The following is a 24,792-nucleotide window of genomic DNA, read 5'->3' on the forward strand; positions in this document are numbered from 1 at the left end:
CTATCTTGCAATTTCTTTACCGCTCACAAAGACAAATATAAATATTTTAAGCTTTCGTAAATATTTGCCAACCTTGGAAGAACCTGAATACTTCACTTCCAATTTTGTTTGACATCTATGTAACACGGACGCTTTGTTGGAGGTCGCATAACGGGGCCAAACATTTGCCGGTCATCAATGCTCTTCAGATAAGTGTTAGACACTCAAATCCCAAGTGTCCTATTTTTTTTTCAACGTTTTTAGTTTGGAGTCTTTGGGCACTCTGGGACAATTTAAAAAATGCTCCGGAAACTTTTGAGACACTCACAAAACAAGCCAGGAGTGTTAAAAGTTTAGGAAAGTTGTATTTTTTATGTAATGGATAATGGTTTATATTCCCTCTTCAGGTATTTCAATTGATGTGCCCATAAATGGTATTTTCTGTAGAGATAGTATTGTTTATTTCGATGATCCTCGATACAGAAGAAAGAGTTAATCAAAAAGACACATACATTAGGAAATAGTTTTTGTTTGAATACTTTTTCTAAATGATAAATATGATTTAAGGTATATATGGTGTGTAACATGTTTAGTATGCATAAGTATTATTAACGAGTCCTCCAATTTTTTTAAATTTAGGTGTCGGTGTCATGTCATGTGTCTGTGTCACATAGTTCTAAATTCATCATTGGGGTTACTAGCATGTTCTCGATTGTGGCATTGAGCTATTGGAGATGGTTCTTTTTTGCACATAGTGAGAGCACATACCTTGTTTATTTGGCCAACTCATCTATAGTATCTATTACTCCAACTGAAAATGAGTCATGATACGTGATCGTGTTGTTTCCGTATCCAAATATATTTATAAAACCCAGAGTTAGCTACTACTACGTCGAATAGTGGTCAAGACCAGGTATTATTTCAAAGGGGTTAAAGAGGCTAAGTGTACATTAATTCGCAATTAGTTCTTCATTTCATTCAAAAATTAAAAGAGAGAACCTTGTATGAACTAAGGCGAACTAAACTAATACAATCTAATTAGAGTGTTTTGAATCAAATAGAAGAGGTCTAGAGCTTCAAATCCACCATGAATTGTTGCTGACTTGCTGTCTAGGGATTTATTAATGAATTCAACAATGATCTGTCCGTGGCTTCAAGTCCTAACATTATTGCCCAGGCCATGTTTGCAGTTTGCAGATTAGGATTATCTACCTTAGGCTTGGTACAAATATTTGCAAAGGCATGACTTGTCTTATCAGCAAGACTCGTCTCTCCTGACATAGCCTATCTTAACTGTGCAAAAGCAGATCAATGAAAGCTGCCATGTATGAATTGACAATCACAGAAAGTAAACACATGTGATGAGTAGGAAGATTCAAAGAAAATTAATGCTATTAAAAAGCTGATCTCATACAACTGTTGAAGGCAGCGATAAAAGAAATCCTTAACATAAATACAAGACAATGTTACTTGGGGTAGGGTTTCATCTATACCTAGGAAAGGTTCCTTAGCTACACGTCTTTGTAGCCTCCGCTTTCTCTCCCTAGAATCAACCCCCCTAATAATGAATAGTGTATGTATTTATTGGCATAGGAGACTTCTGAGTTAATCCTAAATAGGCTCGATTCTAAAAAATAATAAGGAAATTCTGATGGAATAATCCCTGCATTTTTAACTCATCTTTCGGGCACAGTTCCACCTAGTTAACCTCTGAATTGGGAAATTCTTATTTCACGCAAAGTTGTGGCAATGAAATTATCTTTCCAACCCAACTTCAATCATCCCAATCGGACGTCGGAAGAGAGATACGTCCAAAACACTGATTTGTTCTGAGCCACTTCCAACCGAGATTGACTTAAATCCTATATTTTCTCCAAAACTATATTTGGTTTCCTTGACTAATTCAAAGTCTTCCAAGTCCTTCAAGTATTTTTGGAGTGTACTTATTGCTTTATATTTCTCACTTGGGCTTTTCCAAATTGCGACCTGGTCTGTCTTAGAGTCCTTAAACCTCCAAATTAAAGCCCAATTCAGGCAAACTGCTCTGGTGATGTATAATCATAAAATAGCCGAATGTAAGTCAAGTAAGATGGGTTAAGGACTTAACAGATAAATTAACAGGATTTGTGGATATGGAATCAGCTTATATATGTGGATATGGACACGTGTGTTAGTTACACTGGCAGCATCCGGTGCTAGATTATGTTTCATGCTGTCTGTTTGGTACCGATCAACTTTAGTTCCTTCCTATGGTCAAGCCAAATATCTTTTTTTCCTTGCCAAACTAAATGTTGTATCATAACAATTACGCTCTGTACGGTAACTGTTTCTGGGTGCTTGCACTATGCAATCTCCCGACACACATACTTTACTTTCTAACTATGAACTTTATCATATGTACATGTATATACTTCGTCCATATGCAGATATGTTTACATATTTGAAGTATTCATCAGAGATTTTTGAGTTTGAAGACTGTAAGTTATAGCGGCCCAAAGATGTGGTGTGTTACAACTTCTGGGCATGCTTTACTCCATCCATCCATTTTGGTCCAAGTAGTACTACTCCTTTCTGCTGATTTTGTGGACTGAACTTGATAGGCAATTTTAGATGTTTTAGATGGTGTGGTTCCATTGTGTTACTGTCGTTTACGATTTTCCATGATCTTATGTTTCTTACTTGCCCACTCAACGACCAATACCAAAGCATAGAACCATGGTTATGCACTTGATAATCCTAGAGATTTTAGGTGGCATTTATGTTGGCTTTGTGATTCTGTTGTGTTTCGTTTTTCTAGATTTCTTTTGATTATATTAGATGTCTGTGTCCATATATAATGTGCCGCACTATCTTTTCTCCTCTTATTCGTTTCATTGTGTTGACTTAGGAAGATGCGCCAGCACTTGTTTCTAGGCTGTTGAATCAGCTAATGAAAAGTGATAAATTTGGGGAGCGCCGTGGAGCAGCATTTGGACTTGCTGGGGTGGTAAAAGGATTTGGAATTACATGCCTCAAGAAGTATGGTATTGCCGCAGCGCTACGAGAAGGTCTTGTTGATAGGTTTGTTGTATTTTAAACTTACTTAATTGAATAACTTTTGGTCAGTTTTTCCGCTGATTTATTCAACAAAGAAGGATCTTACCTTACATGCATTAGGCTTGCATACATAGATGTAACTCTGGGTGCATGCTTGTATATGTACATGCATTTGCTGCAATTGCTGTTTTTTGACCTTTTCTATGTCCAATATTATCTGAATATGTATGTTAAACTTGTGCTACAATTTAGAACCAAGTTTTCATGTTCCCTTTGTTAAGTTCTCTTAAGTATTTGGGCTCCCAAGTTACTTGTCTTGGTTCGAGTGAGTGTAATATTGTATGAGAGTTATCTGTCTAGTTACATTCAGTGGACAATGGTTTGTTATCTGATTTCTTTTAGACTGTTCTTAGAATCAATATTCAATCAATTTGCTGATTTTTTGCATTGAAACTCTTGTTGGCGCAGATCCCTTTGATTTGATGTCATAACAAACCTTTTGTTGGCATGCATCCCTTACAGATGATAATCTGCAAAGGAAAAGTTGTGTTGATGCTTTCACTTATAGTCAAGTCTTGTCAACTTGCGTTTTCTATGTAGTGCTACTTGAATGCATTCTCTCTACCAACTCCGACATGTTGTGTAAAGTGGAGTGATGGTAAGTAAGGAGATCACCAAGAAGCAACATATCCTGTCTTGGCCCAATTAAGGAAGTAAGCAGGGTTGCTCGCGCAACGTTCTGGTGGGAGTAATAGAGTAGTCTTGCTTTGCTGAATTACTCAGAATGTAAGAACCGTTATGGTCAGAGGATGGAGAATAAGGAAGACTCTCCTAAGATACCTCTATATGATTATACGCGTATATACCTCTATACTCCCGTACCAAAAAATAACGATAGGCCCACAAGTCATCTGGGTCCCCCTAGAGGGCTAGCATCCATCCTCTCTTTTTCCTTTGGAATACTGATGATAGGATTTTGCTTTAAATGACATTCTAAGATAAATATATAGGCAGGTATAGAGTACCCAGACGATAATATCTTTTGCTATTTTACGAAGGCGTCTAAGGTTATTAGTACACTCTCAGTTTTGATAATTGTTCAAGTTGTATCGATCTAAAGACCAATCTAAACATACCTTCTGTTGCGGGTATGAATGTTAAACCTTATTGAATTTGCAGTTTGGCAGGAACCATAGGATGTCCCATAGAGCACATACCTTGTAACTTATTCCGGAGAATCCTTGTGCAGATTTTAGTGAAGATCGGTGAAAGGCGGGTTATAAAAGATTTTTGTTTTCAAGAGGAGGAAGATATACTCTGGTCCAATCTGTTTTGTGTAGCATTTGCACGATGAGAGATATTTTTGGGTTGCAACTAAAATAGGAAAAATGATGAGGGATATTGTGGGATGGTTGTGATTAGGGGAAGCAAAATCATTGGGTGAGTTGGTAGGCGGTTTATCTCCCAAAGAAAAACATGATCTTTCTACAGGTAACATTCTTGCAGAAAACATTGTTTTTTCTCGGTAGGTGATGATGGAGATTCCAAATTGAGCATAACTTGTTATGGTGTTTTTTCGCTTTGAGTACGGATGGGTTAAAGACAATGGGAAGATCCTTTTATGGCTAATGCTGAGAATGTTCAGTTGGGGAATGATGTGAAGAGGCTGATTCTGCTTTTCGTGTCAAATTTGTCTCTGTTGGTTGGACTAATAATGTTATTCCCTCCATGGCTAAGTTTCTTAGTATGTCAAGTAGTTTAGAAATGTTAATGATTGAGAAGCAATTAAATTAACATCGTCATACCACATTCTTGATGATTTTTCATTTTTGAGGCCTATTGGTTACTTAGTCACTTCACTCTTCAGGGAGTTATCTTTTTGTCGGTCTTTATTTGGAAAAATAGTTGATGATTAGAATTTGCTTCCTTTTTGTTTTAGTAAAACATTTGCAAAAAGGTTGTTCCTCCTAAAGTTAAGGTTTTATGTGGTCACTGGTCAGTAGTCTAAAGACTACTTTCACCTTCTAAACAATATGACCTAATCGCAATATGTCATCAATGGTGCATGATGTGTAGGAAGAATGAGGTGTCCTTGGATCTTTTATTTTGGCCTTGTTCTTTGGATATGACCATGTGACACATTATTTTAATTTGTGGATTCTTGTTTGGTGCCTGTGGCCTGTAACAACTGCTTTTGATGGACTATTGGGGTTTTGATGCAACAACAAAGCGGAAGTGTTATAGAATTCATCCCCTTTCTTGCTTTTTTTGGCTTGTTTGGTTGAAGCCTGCGTCCCTATGCAATGCTCCCCTGGCGTAGGTTTACCACGCTTTGTGCCAGCGGGGTTTTCACGAGACGGTCTTTGCGAGTAGTGCCATCCTCCCCACTGGCTGTTGCCTATTGCTAGGGTTTGAGGACACAATTGAGGATGTAGGAGCATCATGGGAATCATGGGATAGTGTTTGTCATTTGTCAGTTTTTTAGGCTTCAATCTCTTCCCCTTCTGAGGTGTACAATTTTTTTTTTCAAGACAATTTATAGAGATGGAGGGTAGTGAGTGATTTGTTAAGTCAGCCTTAGGTGGTCTTTAGTGGCTCCTTTTTCTTGTACTTCTCTTCAATTTAGTAGTAGAATTGTGTTGCCAATTAATAAAATTTTGTATCCAGGGAGTTGATTTCTTCGTCTGTGGCTTTATTGTTGATGGAAAATAGACTCGTTAATTCTGAAATTGCAGGAATTCTGCAAAAAGCCGTGAAGGAGCGCTGCTGGCATTTGAATGCCTTTGTGAGAAACTTGGAAGATTGTTTGAACCGTAAGTACACATATACAATTGTCAAACTAGGATTTTGACGCCGCTGGTAACCGTGTTGAGCTAATCCGCCCCGCCCTCCTCCCCCCTTTTTCCCTTTCTCTTCAGGTATGTAATTCAAATGTTACCATTACTCTTGGTTTCGTTCTCTGATCAAGTTGTTGCTGTTCGAGAAGCTGCTGAATGTGCTGCTCGTGCAATGATGTCTCAGCTCAGCGCTCAGGGGGTGAAGCTTGTCCTTCCGTCACTTCTGAAGGTTCTAATCTCGAATAGCCTTTTATGGTATCTGACCTTGTAACTTCTGAAGATGTGCATTCCAAAGGTCCTTACGATTTGACAATTATTGTCTGCATGACCATCTTATATATCAAGTGATGATAGCGATTCTCAATGAACGGTTTGTTCTGTCATTGCATGAAAGTTTTGTTGATTGTGCGCGAACATTTTATTCTGTCATCTCTTATCACCTGGACTATCTGCTCAAACCATGCAGTGCTGCCCTACATGTCACTCATGGTGAATGGAACTGAACTGTAAAAAATTGGGGCAGGAATTTAGGATGAAGGAATTGCGGCAGAGGGGAATTCAATTAACTCCTTAATTACTGTGGTTTAGAGACTTGGGAAATATCTATGCTTGTGGAGTCAATACAAGTTTCGAGTTGTTTAGGTCTATGTGATGCAGGACAATCATGAACAAGAACAAGATATAAAGGAAGAACCCTAGGTATCCTTGTACCTAAGGAAGTACTAATATCTCTGTAATTAACTATACTTAATTAACTAACTGAATGGAATGAGTAGAGTCCTAAATAGGCTTTTCAAAACATAACAAAAAGATAAACATAACCTAGATTCCTATGTAGGATATCTGCCAAAATAAAGCCAAACTACCAAGTAAAATCCTTACATCTAAATAGATCATGATAACAACTTAAACTCCTGACATCTAAATAGATAACAATAACAAAAATCAATGTCCTCCAGGATCATATACAAATAGCTCATGGGCCAATGGAGCAATCCTTCCTGCTCCCTATCACTATGCATATTTAATAGTGGATTTGTATAGAAACGTTTTCCTTGTTGCACTTATGGATCACAATGTAAAGGTTAAATTTTAGTGCTACAATAGTGTGGAAAACAGTCATGTTTCAGTTATAAGATTTTTGTTTCATGGTGTAAAATATGATTTTTAAAGGTTTAACTTAATAAAAAAGAGATCCATTTAAGTATTGGGAAGAAATAGGGTAATGAATTCTTGTGTAATACTAGACAAGCGATCCCCGATTCTCCTTTGTTATCTTTTATACAATGCTTTTTTTCATTAATCGTGTCTTTTATTCTCCGAACCCTCCTCTGTCTTCGGAGACCCTTGTCGGACCCCTTTTGTCCCCGGCAACCTTGCGAAGCAGAAGTAGATGCACAATGAGATTCACCCTTGATTGACTTTCTTAGATCTCTATATCAGATCTGTCTGTCTCCTATTGTTTCGAGAAATCCCTTCCTTCCAGATCAAATCAACCCGAGGTAAAAGGGATTCTTTCCCTGTCCTTTGACTGTCTTTCTTGCTCTGTGTCCATTATATCCAATCTATGAGAAGGTATTATTCCCCAAAATCTTCAATAACATATTTCTGGTGGTTGTTGTGAGCAATTGTTTTGACTGTTTTGATTTCATATTTGCAACACCCAGCCACCGGTGACCATCGTTAGACTCTTTTTTGTCGCCACAAAGCTTCTTCAGACCTCTGGAAGCTTCCAGCAGCCTCCCGACAGCTTTGAGAACATTACTGGATGTTATTTAGCCACTGGCTAGGGTCGCTGGACTTCCTTTTATTTCTGAGAAGCTTGAACAGTCTTGATTTGTATCAGTTTTTGACCGTTGCATCAATTTTTTGACCTCCGATGCCTAGTCGAGCTTTTAAGTCGCCTCACGCCTCACGCCTAGTTGTTTGCCTCATGCAACCTCGTCTCATCTCACACCTCTTAGGCGAGACAGGGTCACCTCACACCTTGTCGTGCCTAGGCGATCACCTACTCGCGCTTTCTCAATCACTGTTTTGGAGCAATAAATGATTTCACTAAATGGTTATTGCATGCCAAGAACCAAATATAATCAATTATGCGTTTCCAAACATCGATTATGAGTTTTCTAAATGGATAATTTTAAGGGTCATAGAGACATTTCGAAAGTACGTAACATGCTTAACCAATCACCTGGGTCCAAAGGTGATGCAATCGAACAACGCAAAATGAGACTAACCTGAACAAAAATGGAACATCTATAATCACTTACTATAATAAGTATAGTGTTATCTATTGCAATCTAGGACTACCCTAAGAAAAATAAATAACTAAACACCAACTAAATCAAGCCAAGTTACCAAACAACTACAAAACCCAAAACTCAAATCTCCAATTCCAAGTTTCCTGTACTCATTTTTTTTTGAACGACAAAGTAAATTTTATTAATCTTTGAATAAGCATTGCAAAGACTAAAAGGAACAAGGATTAAATGGCATCACACCCCAATCATGTGCCAATCCAAGACCTAAAAGAGAGAACCTAAATTGGCAAGCTGCCAACCAGGTCGAAGAGACAGGAGAGAGGGGGAGAGTGTTTCTAGAGTGAGAGGGAGGGGAAGCTTCATCTACTATTGTTTTATAGTTCCATGTACTCATAAGTTCATAACGTCTACTAAATGCTAAAACACACTTGTTCTTTTACACAACCACCAAAACACACAATCCCTACATTTATATAATAAGTATAAAACTAGCTTCTATTTAAACTACAAACAAAAGATGCGCATCAATTCACCATACACAGCTGCACACCACATGTCACAGCAACCCGCACCACTACCACATAACTCCACCCATTTTATCAATATACCAAAAAGGTTCTGTTCAACCTACCAGTTCTATGAAATGAAATAGATGAAAGGTATTTTATTTGATGGAGATTAATTTTCAATCCTATATTAGAGAACCAAGGACAACTCAGACAGTCTAAGACCACCTCAAAGAACATACCCTGTCGCTGCTCGATCTCCAAAAAGTTCTCATAGTAAAACCCTAGTCTAATATAATTATACTTCAACACCACTACTACCCACGTAGCCACGTGCACTTTGCCCTTATTGTTAACATGGCTTGTGATGTTTGAGACAATATGTAAAGTTGTTAATGCAACTGCTCTTTTTCTGTTATTTTTATATTGGACCTAATGATCTTTGATAGTAGTCCCCCTGTAGAATATCTTAGAGCATAAACCTTAAATGATCTGCTTGGATCTTAATATTTTTTGACCTTTTAGAAACTGGGATACTTCTCTATCAGAAAGTGTCGCCATTTTCTTCAAGGAAGATTCAAGATTGCACAGCATGCTATCAGATGTCATTTTACTGTTGGTACTATCCCAGGGCCTTGATGATAAAGCTTGGCGAACGAAGCAAAGTAGTGTTCAACTTCTTGGAGCTATGGCTTATTGTGCCCCACAACAACTCTCTCAATGCCTTCCTAAAGTTGTGCCAAAATTGACAGAGGTACCTCCATCAAAACATGATCTTGTCGTTTCCTAGTTTTGATTGGTAATTTTTCATTTCAGGAAACATTAAAGTTACTCTTTTGATTGCAGGTGCTAACTGACACGCATCCTAAAGTTCAGTCAGCGGGGCAAACTGCCCTTCAGCAGGTGGTACTTGGTGTTTTTATTTTGTTGCGTATTTTGCCTTGCATTCTTGTGTAATTTCTTATTGTTTTGAGTATGTGCCCTATTCCTAGGTTGGTAGCGTGATAAAAAATCCTGAAATCTCTGCTCTTGTTCCTACTCTTCTAATGGGTCTTAGTGATCCCAATGACTACACAAAACATTCCCTTGACATCCTCCTCCAAGTAAGGATATCCTCTTCATGCTGTCAATTATTATGCATCTATTCCTTGTTATATATTCAACTGAAGAATCCGTAAACGGTACTTTGATTTGTTGCAGACGACGTTCATTAATTCTATTGATGCTCCTTCGCTCGCACTGTTGGTACCAATAGTTCATAGAGGGCTGAGAGAAAGGAGTGCAGAGACTAAAAAGAAAGCTGCACAGATTGTTGGAAATATGTGTTCTTTGGTTACAGAACCCAAGGACATGATTCCTTACATACGTTTACTACTTCCTGAAGTTAAAAAGGTTTGATTTAACTCTTGGGTGGCTTGTGCATTGCCCAATCTGATGATAGCTTGTAATAATTCATGGCGGTTTTGAAATACAGGTTCTTGTGGATCCAATCCCTGAAGTTCGGTCAGTTGCTGCAAGGGCCATTGGTTCTCTCATACGAGGAATGGGAGAAGAGAACTTCCCAGATCTTGTTCCATGGTTGTTAGATACACTCAAGTCTGATGGTAGCAATGTAGAACGGTCTGGAGCCGCTCAAGGGCTAAGTGAGGTTAGAGTTTGTGGACTAGTGATTATTGTGTTCTTTCTTTTTGGAACTCTGTTATCCTCGGTAGTTTTCTGGTTCTTGGTGGAGAATTTAATATTATCTCATCAGCGACCTACTTGAATGAACTCCTTGATGTTGCTTTCATACGCAAGTCACGTTTATATTTGCAAAACAATACCTGTATTAACCTATGGTGGGCATTCAAAGTGTCTTATGGACGTCGTGACAATACTGGATCCACAAATGTCTCCAGAGTCCACTATTAACACTTCAATTACTCACCTCAAAAAATGTATGAATTTAACTTCGTGAGCTCAAAGCCCAACGAGTGGAAAACATACCACAATTGGATAATACAGCATAGTTCCATACGAGTAAAGGTGATAACATAAAATTTATAGCAACTTCGATTTATATCTCATTAATACGAGTGTGTGCAACATTATTCAACAAGCTCCAAGTGGTGAAATTCCTGTTGGATTCAACATTGTGCTTAAGGTTACCCTAGGATGGCAGCATGGTGCCCTAGTCTTTTGCCTTACTTGATCATGAACAAGTCACCATGATATTGAGTTATTCAGGGTCCTTTTTTCAATTCATTGAGCACTGGACCTGTCAACATTTGTGGCTTCTCTTAGCCACCAGAATCACCACGTTCTCCTTGCAATGACTGGGATTGTCTTTTGGAATATAACACATAATCCAAGAGACAAGTTATTTTGGTTTGAACTTTGAACAAGATGGATAGTGTGACAATCTCAATGACGTTTGACGAGAGAATATCCAAACAAGACATAATATGCATCAGCATGCTATCAATTGTGTAGAAAGGTACGTCTCTAAGGTAGATAAGCCATAGGTGCAATCATCCCAACAAGATTTAAGGACCAAGTCGAGACCAAAGAAAGGAAAGCATGTTAATCCACTCACCTAAAGTTCGAAGGAAGCACGGTGAAAAAGGTTCCGGAAATTGGGGGAGTCACTGATCCCCAGTCCCTGAAGCCCTCTCTCTCTCTCTCTCTCTCTCTCTCTCTCTCTCTCTCTCTCTCTCTCTCTAATGTGTTTGGTTTCCTGGATCGGGTGCACAATGTGGCATTCTCCAATTTATAATTCTGGAATTTGTACACGTGTCAACATTCCATGCGTCAATATTCTAGATATGTCCACCACCTCCTTAGAGCATTCTAGATTATGTATGATGTTATCCACACAAAAAATTCTTCTCCAAAAGACTATATCCGTCATTATTCTATTCCTGGTAGATTTCTCTTTAATGCTCCAAGATGCCCTGCTCTATGTTCTTTGAGGTTTTTGCATCTTCTATTATCTTCTAGGTCATTCTCAAACCTTCTATAACATTCCAGATTCTTTAATTCCAGACTCTTTTAAAGTATTCCACAAATTTTTGGTATCCTATAAAACTTTATGAAATCCTATAGTACTTTCATGAATTTCGTTTGCCAAATTCTTTGCAACCTTATTTGTTTATCACATATGTCACCTGCAAATTTGTTAATGTGTTAGCTTAACTTCAATTACGAGAATTCCCATACGTTCATCAAAAGGTACTACCATGCCACTAGGCAAAAGCAGCTCGGGGTATTACAGGCTGCGTCTAAATGTATTGAAGACGGTTCTTTCCTATGAAGATGTTCAATGGAGAACAGAAGTCAGAATACACTCTTATCTATACTTTGTCTGCTATGTGCGTCCTTACCTCAACATGGCAGCAAAGACCAGAGGAGTTCTGATTGTTGTCTTCATCGCCCCTCCTTTCAGGTTTTCTAACCGTGTTGGCCACCTGTTGTACTAGAGGCTACTAGGTGTCTTTTAACCTCCCACTACAACGATAAATTTTACTGTTGAGCTCTTACTTGCATGAAGCGGAAGCGTGGGAGAGGAGTTAAGTAGAAGCGCCTATGGTTAGGAGCACCGAGAGGAGCGTTTATGTTCTACGTATACATTTTTTCCTTTTAGATGGAATATAAGCTCACATATAAAGCCTGTCATTATAACAGCCCAAATGGAAGCCGCTTTTAATATAGTAGCCCAAACAGACCCATCATTTCTTCCATTTAATATAGAAGCCCATCTATAAACCCAATCATTTCCAACATTTTCTTCCTTCGATCTGCTGGTGCTGTTTGTCTGACCTTCTTGTCGTGCTGCTCCAATCTGTTACTGCTGTTGTCCTGGTCTAAGACTTTGCATGGGCACAGCTCGCTAGTCGCTCCCATCGTGTTTAAGATCGCGCTCCTATCTAGATTTAGTCGTGTTCCAGTCATGAATCTCACTATGGAGCGCAAATTGCACTCCTGTGCCTGGACTGGGAGCACTCAAGTAGCAAGTAATTAGGCCAAATTTTGAGGTTCTATCTCCTCTTAAGTGAGTAGAGCTTTTGGCATTAATTTTTTTTTGGAATTGGATGAACTAATTGAGTTCAAACTACATCTACATGGACTTTTGACCAAAGCTCCCTTAATTCTACATCTACATGGACTTTTGACCAAAGCTCCCTTAATTCAATATGATTGGGAGTTTTTAGATAATTATGAAATTTTATTGTATTTGAAAGTGCACAAAAATTAACCACACAGACTTAACATTTTCATTGATGTTACAGCTCGGAAACGTCTCCCCTTCCAATGAATGATTAAGTTTTTAAGAAACAGAGGTCATCTATATGTTCATAGGCAGCAACTTCCTGAATACATATATGCATTAGCGTGGAATGATCAAGTAAAAACTATATTAGAGAGCTTGAAAAAATATTATTTCCAGTGCACACCACTTGAAGTTAGACACTTTTCTTATTGAATAGATTCCTGGATATTAGTAGAGTACTTGAGTGTTGTGTGATTATAGCGTTGATGATAGATATGTTTGGTTTGTCATTTTTCCGGCTATCTGTAGTTAAGATTATTATAGATGATTGAGAGCTGTCCCTTTTCTCTAGGTTTTGGCTGCACTAGGAAAGCTCTATTTTGAACAGATACTTCCTGATATCATTCGCAACTGTTCTCATCAGAAAGCATCCGTGCGTGATGGTTATTTGACACTTTTCAAGGTGAGGAAGATAAAATGAATATTTGGGATATGCAATGGCTGTAATTGCTTCATGAAATTTCTTTTGTTATTTGTTTCTAAATGTATTTCTTTTGTAGTATTTGCCAAGGTCATTAGGTATCCAATTCCAGAACTATTTGCAACAGGTGTTGCCTGCTATCCTTGATGGTAAGTAATCTTTTTCTCCGTGTCTTTGTGTTTTGTATCTGTGTTCAGTTATTAAGTCATTTGTACTCTTCATAATCCTTGCTCCTGCTTTGAGATGTTGTCTGGTTGTACCATTGTACAGGCCTTGCGGATGAGAATGAGTCTGTACGTGAGGCCGCACTCAGTGCTGGGCATGTCCTGGTTGAGCATTATGCAACAACGTACGTGCTTTTTGGTTGTGCATCTAATTGTTCCAAATTTCCACACGTGCTCTACATAATTCTGAAGTTGATCTAGGTGATGTCAAAATTAAGTTCTAGGGATTACAAAATTCATGGAGGTAATTAGTATCATGTTGGTAGCTTAAGCTTGTAATAAAGTACTTGAATATGCATGATAGAAGTTGGTTAATTATCATGAAAATGATGGACATCATGTTTAGGGAATCAGTTTGCTTTGTATTAACACTTTTTTCTGACCATGTCAGGTCATTGCCCCTGCTCCTTCCAGCTGTTGAAGATGGTATTTTCAGTGATAGTTGGCGTATTCGACAAAGTTCTGTTGAATTGTTGGGTGATCTCTTGTTCAAGGTACATGCTACTCATCCTTGTCAAGGTTATCTTCAAGGAATATATCTTTCCTATTTTCTGAGATGGCTGATATCTTTTAGGTAGCTGGAACTTCTGGAAAAGCACTTCTTGAGGGTGGTAGTGATGATGAAGGTGCAAGTACCGAGGCACAAGGACGCGCTATCATTGAGGTTCTTGGAAGAGAGAAGCGTAATGAGGTTCTTGCTGCATTGTATATGGTTCGAACTGACGTGAGCATAACAGTGCGCCAGGTACTTATTGTGTTAATGAAATGACTTGATTTGCTGTTAGTATATTCTGTCCCCTTTTAGATTTTTCTTTTTGGTCATGTAGACTGAAGTCTCTTCCTCTTTCAGGCTGCCTTACATGTGTGGAAGACCATAGTTGCAAATACTCCTAAGACTCTGAAGGAAATTATGCCAGTGTTAATGAATACTTTGATTACTTCTCTTGCATCGCCTTCCTCTGAAAGGCGCCAGGTCTGCCATTGCTCTTTTAGTGTTTTTTGGCTATCATGGAGCTTCCACAGTAGATACTGATATGTATATTTTTTCAGGTTGCTGGGAGATCACTTGGTGAGCTTGTTAGGAAGCTTGGAGAGAGAGTGTTACCTTTGATCATTCCAATTTTATCGCAAGGGCTAAATGACTCTAATGGAAGTAGAAGACAAGTGAGGGTTTTTCCCCTTTAAATTCCAGTTTACAGATCTTGGCTTTCCTTTCCGCTCCGGCTTGATAAATATCTCTTGGGGATGTGGCTGACAAATATGCTTCTTTTTTTCTTTTTTGGCAACTGTTGTGAGTCGTGACCGACTAATTTCACATAATTATGTGACTCACTAACTCAACAAAAATATACGGCTGGTGGCAATAATAAGCTTTTTCCATTTACACTCTTATACTGTTATGAATCTTCTTGTTGTCGGTGTTTGTGGCTGAATGCAACTTAGATATTTTTGGTAGGAAACTTGGTTTGGGGTCCTAATGATATTCATAAGCTCGTGGTTGATGGGTGCTCAACTTGTAATACAAAAGACAGTAAAGTAGATTTTCAACTTCCTCCTTTTAAATTGTTTCGTAAAATACTATATCTTGAGTATATACAGTATTGTCAAATCAGAAGACATTTTGTGTTTCATCTTTTATGTATTGAACTGGGATGTGTCACGTATCAGGGAAAGTAAGTATAAGTTGGACAGTTAGTTACACAACATACAATACATAATCTATTCCATATCTGAATGGCAAATTTGAGGATATAAATTTTATGAATTTCTACCGTACAAGATACTTGACAAAAGATATTAGGGGTATCTTGGAGTTCAGTTCCACTCTTCATCCGTCAATTCAATTTTATCCTCTCACGTAACATGAGTGGCTTTAATTTATCCTCGTCATATTTCTTTTCCTAAAAAATTGCATGTTACGTTCTCTATACTTTAAATTGCATGTTACGTTCTCTATACTTTCTTAAGACATCATTAAGGTTTCAATATCTCCATCTTTTATGTTTTCAAATGAGTTGCCGACAAGGAAAAAAATGCTAGGTTAAGCTTTCCCAAATAAGTTTGATTCCAGTAATAGATGATTTAAATCCTAGGTTATAAATACTTGTTATATGCAGCCAAGGTAACAGCAGGTTATACTACTAAGATGGTATTGCCGTAATACCCCTGTCTTGGTATGAGTGAGTATGTAGGAGAAGGTTTAATCATTAGAGACTTAGGAGGGGTAAAAAGTGATCGGGGAGGTAGTTAGTCTTGTTGTTTTGTGGAGTTTGTACTGATGTTCTATTATTCTATTTGCATGTAAGGTAATTCATAACTGCTTTGAATCTAAGCTGCTGACTCTACATATGACTTTTATCTCATCTGATAGTGAGCATTAGTTGTTTTGTGGAGTGTGTACTCATGTTCTCTTATTGTGGTTATTGTAAATTTGTAATATTCTATCTTTGTCCCACATCGGTGGGTTAGAAGAAGATTCAATGATTTAGAATGCGTCACGATGTACTACCAAATAATTTGGGGTTAAACATTTTGGGCCACACTGTTATGTGGGCCGGTAAAGTGTGAATCTTTACACAAGTTTTATGAAAATGTTAATCTATGTGGTAACTGGTAAGGCATGAACGTAAATAAGAACTTATCAGCAAAAAGGTGGTGTTTTCCAAGAGAGAAGGGATATAAAGGAATATGAAAAGGGCGTGTCCAACGCACAAAACTCTCGTATATGTGGAATCAGAGTCTGGGGAATAGAAATTTCATAGGAGAGTGGTTAGAATGTCTTATGTCGTGAAAGTATGCCAGTTGATGGTTGTGATAAATGTTTAGTGCAGGATTTTCCTTTTCTATTATTTGTTCTTTTTATTCCTCTTCAGCCCCTTTCTTCTTGGTTTTATTTTCTATAAACAAATAGTTCTATTTGTTGGTCCAGAATAGCAACAAGTATGAGCTTTTCTTTCTAATCTTGTCAATCTGTTGTGTTAGTCTGCAAGTCTAATTTTTTCTGCACTTACAGGGTGTGTGCATTGGACTGAGCGAAGTGATGGCCAGTGCTGGCAAGAGTCAGTTATTAAGTTTCATGGATGAGCTGATTCCTACTATCCGTACAGCTCTTTGTGATAGGTCTGTTGATATCTTCTTTGTATGTGATGTTGCCCATAGTAGATCATATTTCTTTCATGGTGAATGAGATCTTATGGTGCTTGTATTTATTTAATAGCATGCCCGAGGTTCGTGAGTCAGCAGGCTTAGCATTCAGCACACTTTATAAGGTGCTCTTCTGATGTTTTCAAATTTCAAGTGTCTTAGACCCTGTTTGTTTTGGCATTTTGGATTTGGATTTGGATTTGTAGGTAATGAGTGTAGAGAGAAATAGAGTAATGATTGAAAATAGGGGTAATGATTGGAGAGAGATAGAGAGAAAAATGAGAGTAATGATTGGAGGAAAATAGGATAATGATTAGAATCCAAATTCCAAAACCCTTAAACGAACGGGGTCTTAGATGTTTATTTTGCCTAGTACAAATGACCTGCAAATGAACTCAATCATCATGATGTAGAGTGCTGGAATGCAAGCAATTGATGAGATTATCCCAACACTACTGCATGCTTTGGAGGATGATCAAACCTCTGATACGGCTCTTGATGGCCTCAAACAGATCTTAAGGTTAGGATATTCCATGTCTTGCATTAACTGGTGCACTTTTTTAGATGTTTTGTTGTCCTAAAAGTTCTTTATTCGTGAATTTTAGTGTCAGGACTACAGCTGTTTTGCCTCATATTTTGCCCAAGCTTGTTCATCTTCCTCTGTCGTACGTATACAGATCTCCTTTACCTTGGCATTGGTATATATTTGAGTTTTATGCTTTGTGCTAAGACTTTTGGTTTTGTTTCTAGTGCATTCAATGCACATGCTTTGGGAGCTCTTGCTGAGGTTGCAGGACCTGGTTTGGACTTCCATCTCAGTACTATCGTTCCTGCATTACTTGCTGCAATGGGTGATGATAACATGGTATGGAAAATTTTAAGTTTACTGACAAATGGTACTGAAGGTGGCAATGTTGGATATTAATACCTTTCTAATTTGAATTTGAGTGCCTTATATGGATGTTGCCTCACAAAGTTAAAACTTCCAAAAGAGATGGGGATTGTAATTTTTTAGTACTCCTCCGTCCCATTTTGTTTGTTTTTTATGGGGATTTTCCATGAGCACCCTTCAAAAAAAAAAAAAAAAATGCAACCCCATGCACTTTAAGTCTAATTAAACTTTTTGTGGGGTAAAATTGGAAGGTTGCTTTATTTTGGTTGCTATTTTCGGAAATGAAGCAAATGATGGCCCAAAATGGAAAGATGAGCAAACAAAATGGGACAGAGCTGTACTTGCTTGTGATGACAATATTTTTGATATGATAGTCATCGAGTTGTTTTGATCCTTTTACTATGGTAATGGACATTGCTTGGCTTCTGTTTGGAAATTTAGGAAGTTCAAACTTTGGCAAAGAAGGCTGCAGAGACTGTTGTCTTAGTCATTGGTGAGGAAGGCATAGAACCATTGATATCAGAGCTTCTCAAAGGAGTTGGCGATCATCAGGTATTTGGTGATCTCCCTCCCTCCCTCTCTCTCTCTCTCTCTCTCTCTCTCTCTCTCACTTCTTTTTGGTTGCAGGCTTCTATTAGACAAAGTTCTTCATATTTGATTGGATACTTCTTCAAAAACAGCAAGTTATATTTGGTCGATGAAGCACCAAATATGATATCCACCCTTATCATTTTGCTCAGTGATTCAGATTCAACTACTGTTGCGGTAATTCCCTATAATTAATTTTGTTTTGCTTTTCCTATTCTATGTTGCTATTAGGGTCTTATCAAATACCCGACAGGTTGCTTGGGAAGCTTTGTCGAGAGTTGTCACTTCAGTTCCGAAGGAACTTCTTCCTTCGTATATAAAGTTAGTTCGTGATGCTGTTTCTACATCCCGAGACAAAGAGCGTAGGAAAAGGAAGGTAAGTGCATAGTTGCACTGCATAAGGATGACCAAAATGGAGAATGCTGTGAGCATGCAGTCAGTTTCTTGGGTCTTAGACTCTTATGTAATTTGAGTGTCCTCAAGTTTGTTTTCCTTTTTTCTTTTTGTAAAACGACATGCAGGGAGGGCCAGTTGTTATACCTGGGTTGTGTCTCCCGAAAGCTCTTCAACCCTTGATTCCTATCTTTCTCCAGGTATTCCTGCTTATCACAGTTGTATTCTCTACCTGAAGATGCTTTTGGATAATTTTATATTTCCTATCGTAATTTCATGTCTTTTCCATTTGCTTAGTTTAAATGTTGAAGCAATGTTCCATGCTTTGATGAACATACTCGTGGTCTATGGACTCTCTTAAAAATCTTGAGTCACTTGTTTATCGACTCCAGGAATGTGTCTGTCATGTATCTTTGGACATTCTTTTGTTTAAATTCTATTATTATTATTATTGATGAAATGGTCTGAGGCACGTTATAAACAATATTTTACCCTGGACAAGAAGCACACATAGAGTAAGAAATATTTTACCATTTTCCTGTTCTTGGACGCCTGGGAAATAAGAAAAGCACTAAAACCGTGGACATGGATTTTGGCAAGCTTTTGACATGCAAAGATGGTACAAGAAAAACACAAGAAAATCTAGATAGAGGTTTGGGTTATGATCTGTGTGTTAGGTAAGTGTGCATAAATTCAAATGCAAGCAGACTCATTCATCCAACTTGAAATCATTTGTTGTACTTCTTTTATATGGATATCAGGTGATGCATGATACAGTTAAAATAAATAAATAAAGGATCTGTTGATGGGCAAATATTTTGGTTTTGAGATGATTTATTGCATTATGGTCACTAGGTTATGTTTTCTCCTATTTAAAACAGATGCAGCCGTTGCATTTTTTTAAATTGAAAATTTTGGCATTTTTGACAACAGGATCTGTGTCCTTTTCTGACTATCTTTGTCCGAATATTTTGGATTCTGATTTGCTGTTTCATCTCCAGGGTCTTATGAGTGGATCAGCAGAATTGAGAGAGCAGGCAGCTCAAGGCCTTGGGGAGTTAATTGAAGTGACAAGCGAACAAGCACTCAAGGAGTTTGTTATCCCCATTACTGGGTATGAATGATGATTTTTTTGTTGATGGGAGTTCAAGTTGTACGTCAAATGTTTTCATGTCAGTTAATAGAACCATCTATTGTGACTTTCATGGAAATCGAGATTTCAATAAGCTTTAGAGCAGTTTGAGGATGCTCTGTCAAAGAGTTGGTAAATTTTTTGTTTCGAATACTAACCTTTGTGATGCATTTTTTTTATTTGCAGGCCTCTTATCCGGATAATAGGTGATCGGTTCCCTTGGCAGGTGAAGAGTGCTATTTTGTCAACTTTGAGTGTCATGATATCGAAGGGTGGAATGGCCCTCAAACCTTTTCTTCCACAGCTTCAAACAACATTTATCAAGTGTCTGCAGGATAACACAAGGTAGGTTTGAAAGTGTTCTTTTTAGCATTTTTTCGCCAAACAAGAGGGCCTTCACTGAGTTATAATTACTGTCCGGATGTTATTTGATCACTTTCTTATTGCATATGCACTTGTTGATTACTTTTGTAGACTACTCAGTGGAACTTTTGTTTGCTTGGTTGTCACTTGTGGATTTTTGGTTGTTTGACCACGATGCATTAGTTGATTTTTGCTTATAAATAGTGCAGCCTGCTTGGCCCTTATCTCCTATGCTTATGAAATGCCATGCCATTCCAGGACTGTTCGCTCGAGTGCTGCCCTAGCATTAGGGAAGCTTAGTGCACTGAGTACCAGGGTTGACCCTTTAGTTGGGGATCTTTTATCTAGTTTGCAGGTGATGCTCGTATCATTTGGCCTTTCCACTTATTTGATTTTATGAGCTTCACATTTTAACTCTAGTGATATTTGTTTATCAGGCATCAGATGGTGGTGTCCAAGATGCTATTTTGGCTGCCTTAAGGGGTGTCCTCAAGCATGCTGGGAAGAGTGTGAGCAGTACCTTTAGAACTCGTGTCTACACTGCCCTTAAAGATTTAATTTATAATGATGAAGACCAAATTAGAGCCTCTGCTTCAAGTATGTTGGGCATCATTTCAAAGGTTTGTGCAATTTAGACTCATATTTTGTTCAAGTACAATTGTTGAACGCTGAATTAATTCTTCCTCTTTTATGCATGTTCAGTCTCAGAATGTGCTGATGTTGGTTCAGGCATAAGATTCAAACAATGACTTTGGGTTGTACAATGTCAACCAAAATTTTGTTACTCAAGTTATTTAAAATTGAGACGTGCATTCTAAAATGTGATTCAGAGAGTCCACAATCATAGATATAGTGATCGAGATTGATCCCAAAACTTTTTTACCTTTTTCAAAGGTTTCCTTTGGAGAGAGATTAAAACATATCTAAGGAACAATCAAGAGAGTGGAGTGTTTATTCAGAGAATGTAAAATAAATGGGGCAATATTGCTGCTAGAAATATGTTATACATGATGTAAGACATTAATGTTGTGTATCTTTTCTTGTCAGAACAAAACCTCCAAAGCACCTTAATTCGAATTTTGTTGACTTTTACCACATTCTAGAGCATGCGCATACTTCGTTAGCTGTCTCATTACTTTCCAGATAGCAAAGGGATTTCATTTTCATGATCCTAGGACCTCTCTTGATTTGTTTCAGAGACTAAAGTTTTAATTATGTTTTTATACCTTTAAGTTATCAACCTTACTCTCAATTCCTGATATGGCAGTACATGGAAGACGGTCAACTCTCGGAGCTGCTTGATGAACTCTTAAATTCAGCTTCGTCTTCTAGCTGGTCTGCTAGGCATGGTTCAGTACTTGTAATCTCTTCCATGCTTAGGCATAATCCTTCGATGCTTTGTGCATCTCCAAAGTTCTCAATTGTCGTACATTTTCTTAAAGAGAGCTTGAAAGATGACAAGGTATTACCATCTTTTCGAAATGACATTTTGTTTTGTTAATATGCTTGGTTTCTGATGAACTTTTCATATAGTTTCCTGTTCGTGAATCATCAACGAAAGCATTAGGAAGGCTTCTACTCCATCGAACTCGGAGTGAACCCTCGAACACCAGTGCACATCTGGAAACTCTTATATCCTTGGTAACAGCAATGCAAGATGACTCAAGTGAAGTCAGAAGAAGGGCATTATCTGCACTGAAAGCAGTTGCCAAAGTACATGCTTGACCATTTGCCTTTTGAACTGTAATGTACTTCTGGAACCTCGTTAAAGAATTTTGAGGTAGTTTAACATTGGAGTTATATGCCAGGCTAATCCTACAGCAGTTATGAACCATGTTGCGATATATGGGCCTGCACTGTCAGAATGTTTGAAAGATGGAAATACTCCTGTGAGACTCGCTGCAGAAAGATGTGCATTGCACTCATTTCAATTGGCAAGGGGTATATTCTTTTGCTGCATTTTTGTTGTGTCTGACTATATATTGATCCATTTCCCTTCTCTATGTAATCTGATAAATGGATTTGACCATTTTTAGTGCGACTTTGTATATCTTTGAACAAATAGAGTGGAATTTGACATTTTTATTCCTGGTTTTCCAGGCACTGACAATGTTCAAGCTGCTCAGAGATTTATATCAGGCTTGGATGCAAGACGATTATCGAAGTTTGCAGAACACAGGTATGTAATCACCCGTTCCTTTGTTTTGATTATGCAGCTTCCCTTTACCTTGGAAGTATGCTACCCTTGGATGCTCTATAACTACCAATAAAATACATGCACAACGGCCGAATATTTACATATGTGCCTGTGCATATAACCACACAATTAAACACAAGGGAAGAAACTGAAAAACAAACTTAACGGAGTAAGCTCAACCTGGTTGCATCGTTGTGGCCCATACTCAAACTATTCTGGTCTGTACACGTGTTTATGGACCAAATTATGTGCCATGCACAACTTATCTGTGTAAATAGTATGGATTGCCATTTTGGTTCGATCTACACACGAATAAATGACAAATGTAAACGTAAATCTGGTATATAAATAAACAAACTAGCGACCGGAAAATAATTGGTAAGTTTTTTAAAATTTCCGTATACAGTTCAAAATCTACCATGGTTAATGCTTGTCTTTTTAAAAGCTATTTAAGTAGATTTTTATTCCATGGTAAGAAATGTATGTATGTTATCTATAAAAAAGAAATATGTTCATTAAAGTAGAGAAGAATAAAGGAGGAAACTAAGGGAGACCAGCTTGTCCATATGTGGTATGACAAACATTTTAAGAAACCAGAGTCGCACCGCAGACTTTGCAATTCCATAGAGATGGGACACATTACTTGTGTTTGAATAACCTGTACAGAGTTAATGCAACATAAATCTACCTAACTTGAAAAGTGGTACATTTCTTAACATACCATAATAGCGTATTATAGTTATTGTAATAATGACATTCTAATTAATGAAATACAATTGTAAAATGTTGCAATATTTATGATGTGGATGTCAGTTGCGTTCCCTATAATGGAGTGTCTATAAAGTGCCCTTGCATTTGTACTGCTTTCTTTGAGTCCGGTTGTTTAAAAGAGTGGGTTCCCCACTTTCTCTGACCTCGTGTCAAAGATAAAAGGGCTTTTATCCTTCTGAGTTTCATAATTGGCATTCCACAATTACCAACAGAGAGAGGGAATTCATGAGGAAATCCGATCCCACAGCATCAGTTATTCCTACTTTTTGGATTGTGTAGATTGGTACTTTGAACACGTTAATGAAGTGTCGGACACGCTTTTACGGTTGTCCGTGTCCGTCACGACGTGCCTCTTTCGTAGAAATGTTTGCTTCGTAAACCACCTCTCTACCACTTGACTACCATGAGTTCTTATACAGTCACAACCGATTTATCACTGCCTATAAACCACCTCCCTAACACAGTGACACCCCACCTCCACTGCCATTCCTCCACTTCAATAATCACCACTCCACCGGTGTTGCCAGTCGCCACCACCTTCACCTGGCTTGTTCGTTCTTCATAGGGCCACCACCACCACCACCAACACATCACCAATATAATGTAAAGACTCTAAGACACAATTATTAACAGTAAATACCTGTTTCAACTTCGTATCAAGCACTTTGTTATCACACTCCATTTTCAGCTTAAGACGCTCAATATTCAGTTTCGAGTACTAAAATTTCAGCTCTCAATATTCGACTATCAGATTTATCAAACAGCACTATACTTGATAATATGGTGATCCCATTATCGAATTCTGGTTTCTTAAGCCATTTGTGGGATATGTTTCTGCAGCGATGATAGTGAAGACAGTGAAGATGACTTGTCGAGTGGCTGATAAAATGTTGGTTCCATGGTCGGTACTAATTTTGGTTCTTCCGCAAGGATGGAAATCTTTGTTCTGTTCGAAATGATCCAGAAGCTGCAGCCAAAAGACCCGCGGCAGTTTTGTGGTAATTGAGAGGAAATTGTGTTGTACAGCGATAGAAGAGGATTACACCCATTTTTTCACAGGGTCCTCTTTTCATAGTCAATTTAATCACTATATCTGACATCACAAGAGTTGTATTTGACCGATGAAGGCATAGAGTTGTCCTATTTTTTGTGTGGCTTTTGTCTGGAATTTTGGTTGCTTAAAGTGAAACCCATATAGATAAAACCGAGATCATGTTGTGATTGCATTATCGTAACTCTCTATAATAAAACTTAGGCTGATTGTTGAACAATTTTCTCTATCCCCAAACTCTTAACTTAAGCAAACCCTAAACTTTGCATTCTATCCTGTCACTACCAACTGCCACTACCCAAATCCCAGTCTTATTGATGAATACTATGACGACAAATTAGGGGCACTGAATCTTTCATTTGATTCAGTATATATATAATACATATGGTGAATTGCGTAAGTGGTCCCCATATATATTTGGAAATAAGATATATTTGACTTATGTTTTTAAATTGTCGTGAGAAAACCTACATGAGTTAGATGATAATAACATATCAGTTGTTATTGAAAGACAGAAGTGGTCATATGAGTTCTGAATGTTGTTGTAATATCTACTCAAATTAATATCATATGAGTTCTGAATGTTATTGTTGTAATATCTACTCAAATTAATACTATCTTCTTCCCAAAATGAGAATTTACAAACAATAATATTATTTTTTAAAAAAACTCGGTGTTTTTCCGTAAA

At 37.8% G+C, this 24,792-nt stretch overlaps 1 protein-coding gene across 3 annotated transcripts in view; it reads left to right on the top strand.

The window, feature by feature from the left end:
- The window catches only part of LOC131327268 (protein ILITYHIA), a 47,034-nt gene extending 22,710 nt beyond the window's left edge, over window positions 1–24,324 (top strand). For all 3 annotated transcript variants that reach the window (XM_058360334.1, XM_058360335.1, XM_058360336.1), the window contains exons 28-60: window positions 2,867–3,039; window positions 5,751–5,828; window positions 5,934–6,081; window positions 9,251–9,373; window positions 9,466–9,522; window positions 9,612–9,722; window positions 9,820–10,011; window positions 10,094–10,267; window positions 13,221–13,331; window positions 13,429–13,498; window positions 13,620–13,698; window positions 13,965–14,067; window positions 14,148–14,318; window positions 14,424–14,546; window positions 14,624–14,737; window positions 16,587–16,693; window positions 16,791–16,842; window positions 17,131–17,237; window positions 17,323–17,382; window positions 17,468–17,582; window positions 18,051–18,161; window positions 18,237–18,374; window positions 18,451–18,573; window positions 18,719–18,790; window positions 19,592–19,704; window positions 19,909–20,067; window positions 20,344–20,440; window positions 20,523–20,705; window positions 21,353–21,547; window positions 21,619–21,798; window positions 21,894–22,026; window positions 22,186–22,264; window positions 23,894–24,324. In XM_058360334.1, coding sequence (XP_058216317.1) covers window positions 2,867–3,039; window positions 5,751–5,828; window positions 5,934–6,081; window positions 9,251–9,373; window positions 9,466–9,522; window positions 9,612–9,722; window positions 9,820–10,011; window positions 10,094–10,267; window positions 13,221–13,331; window positions 13,429–13,498; window positions 13,620–13,698; window positions 13,965–14,067; window positions 14,148–14,318; window positions 14,424–14,546; window positions 14,624–14,737; window positions 16,587–16,693; window positions 16,791–16,842; window positions 17,131–17,237; window positions 17,323–17,382; window positions 17,468–17,582; window positions 18,051–18,161; window positions 18,237–18,374; window positions 18,451–18,573; window positions 18,719–18,790; window positions 19,592–19,704; window positions 19,909–20,067; window positions 20,344–20,440; window positions 20,523–20,705; window positions 21,353–21,547; window positions 21,619–21,798; window positions 21,894–22,026; window positions 22,186–22,264; window positions 23,894–23,936 — 3,894 coding nt within the window. In that variant the 3' untranslated portion in view covers window positions 23,937–24,324. The remainder of the gene's footprint in view (window positions 1–2,866; window positions 3,040–5,750; window positions 5,829–5,933; window positions 6,082–9,250; window positions 9,374–9,465; window positions 9,523–9,611; window positions 9,723–9,819; window positions 10,012–10,093; window positions 10,268–13,220; window positions 13,332–13,428; window positions 13,499–13,619; window positions 13,699–13,964; window positions 14,068–14,147; window positions 14,319–14,423; window positions 14,547–14,623; window positions 14,738–16,586; window positions 16,694–16,790; window positions 16,843–17,130; window positions 17,238–17,322; window positions 17,383–17,467; window positions 17,583–18,050; window positions 18,162–18,236; window positions 18,375–18,450; window positions 18,574–18,718; window positions 18,791–19,591; window positions 19,705–19,908; window positions 20,068–20,343; window positions 20,441–20,522; window positions 20,706–21,352; window positions 21,548–21,618; window positions 21,799–21,893; window positions 22,027–22,185; window positions 22,265–23,893) is intronic.
- The last annotated feature ends 468 nt before the right edge of the window (window positions 24,325–24,792 follow it).

Source organism: Rhododendron vialii, chromosome 5a (genome assembly GCF_030253575.1).
Source record: "Rhododendron vialii isolate Sample 1 chromosome 5a, ASM3025357v1".
NCBI lineage: Eukaryota > Viridiplantae > Streptophyta > Magnoliopsida > Ericales > Ericaceae > Rhododendron > Rhododendron vialii.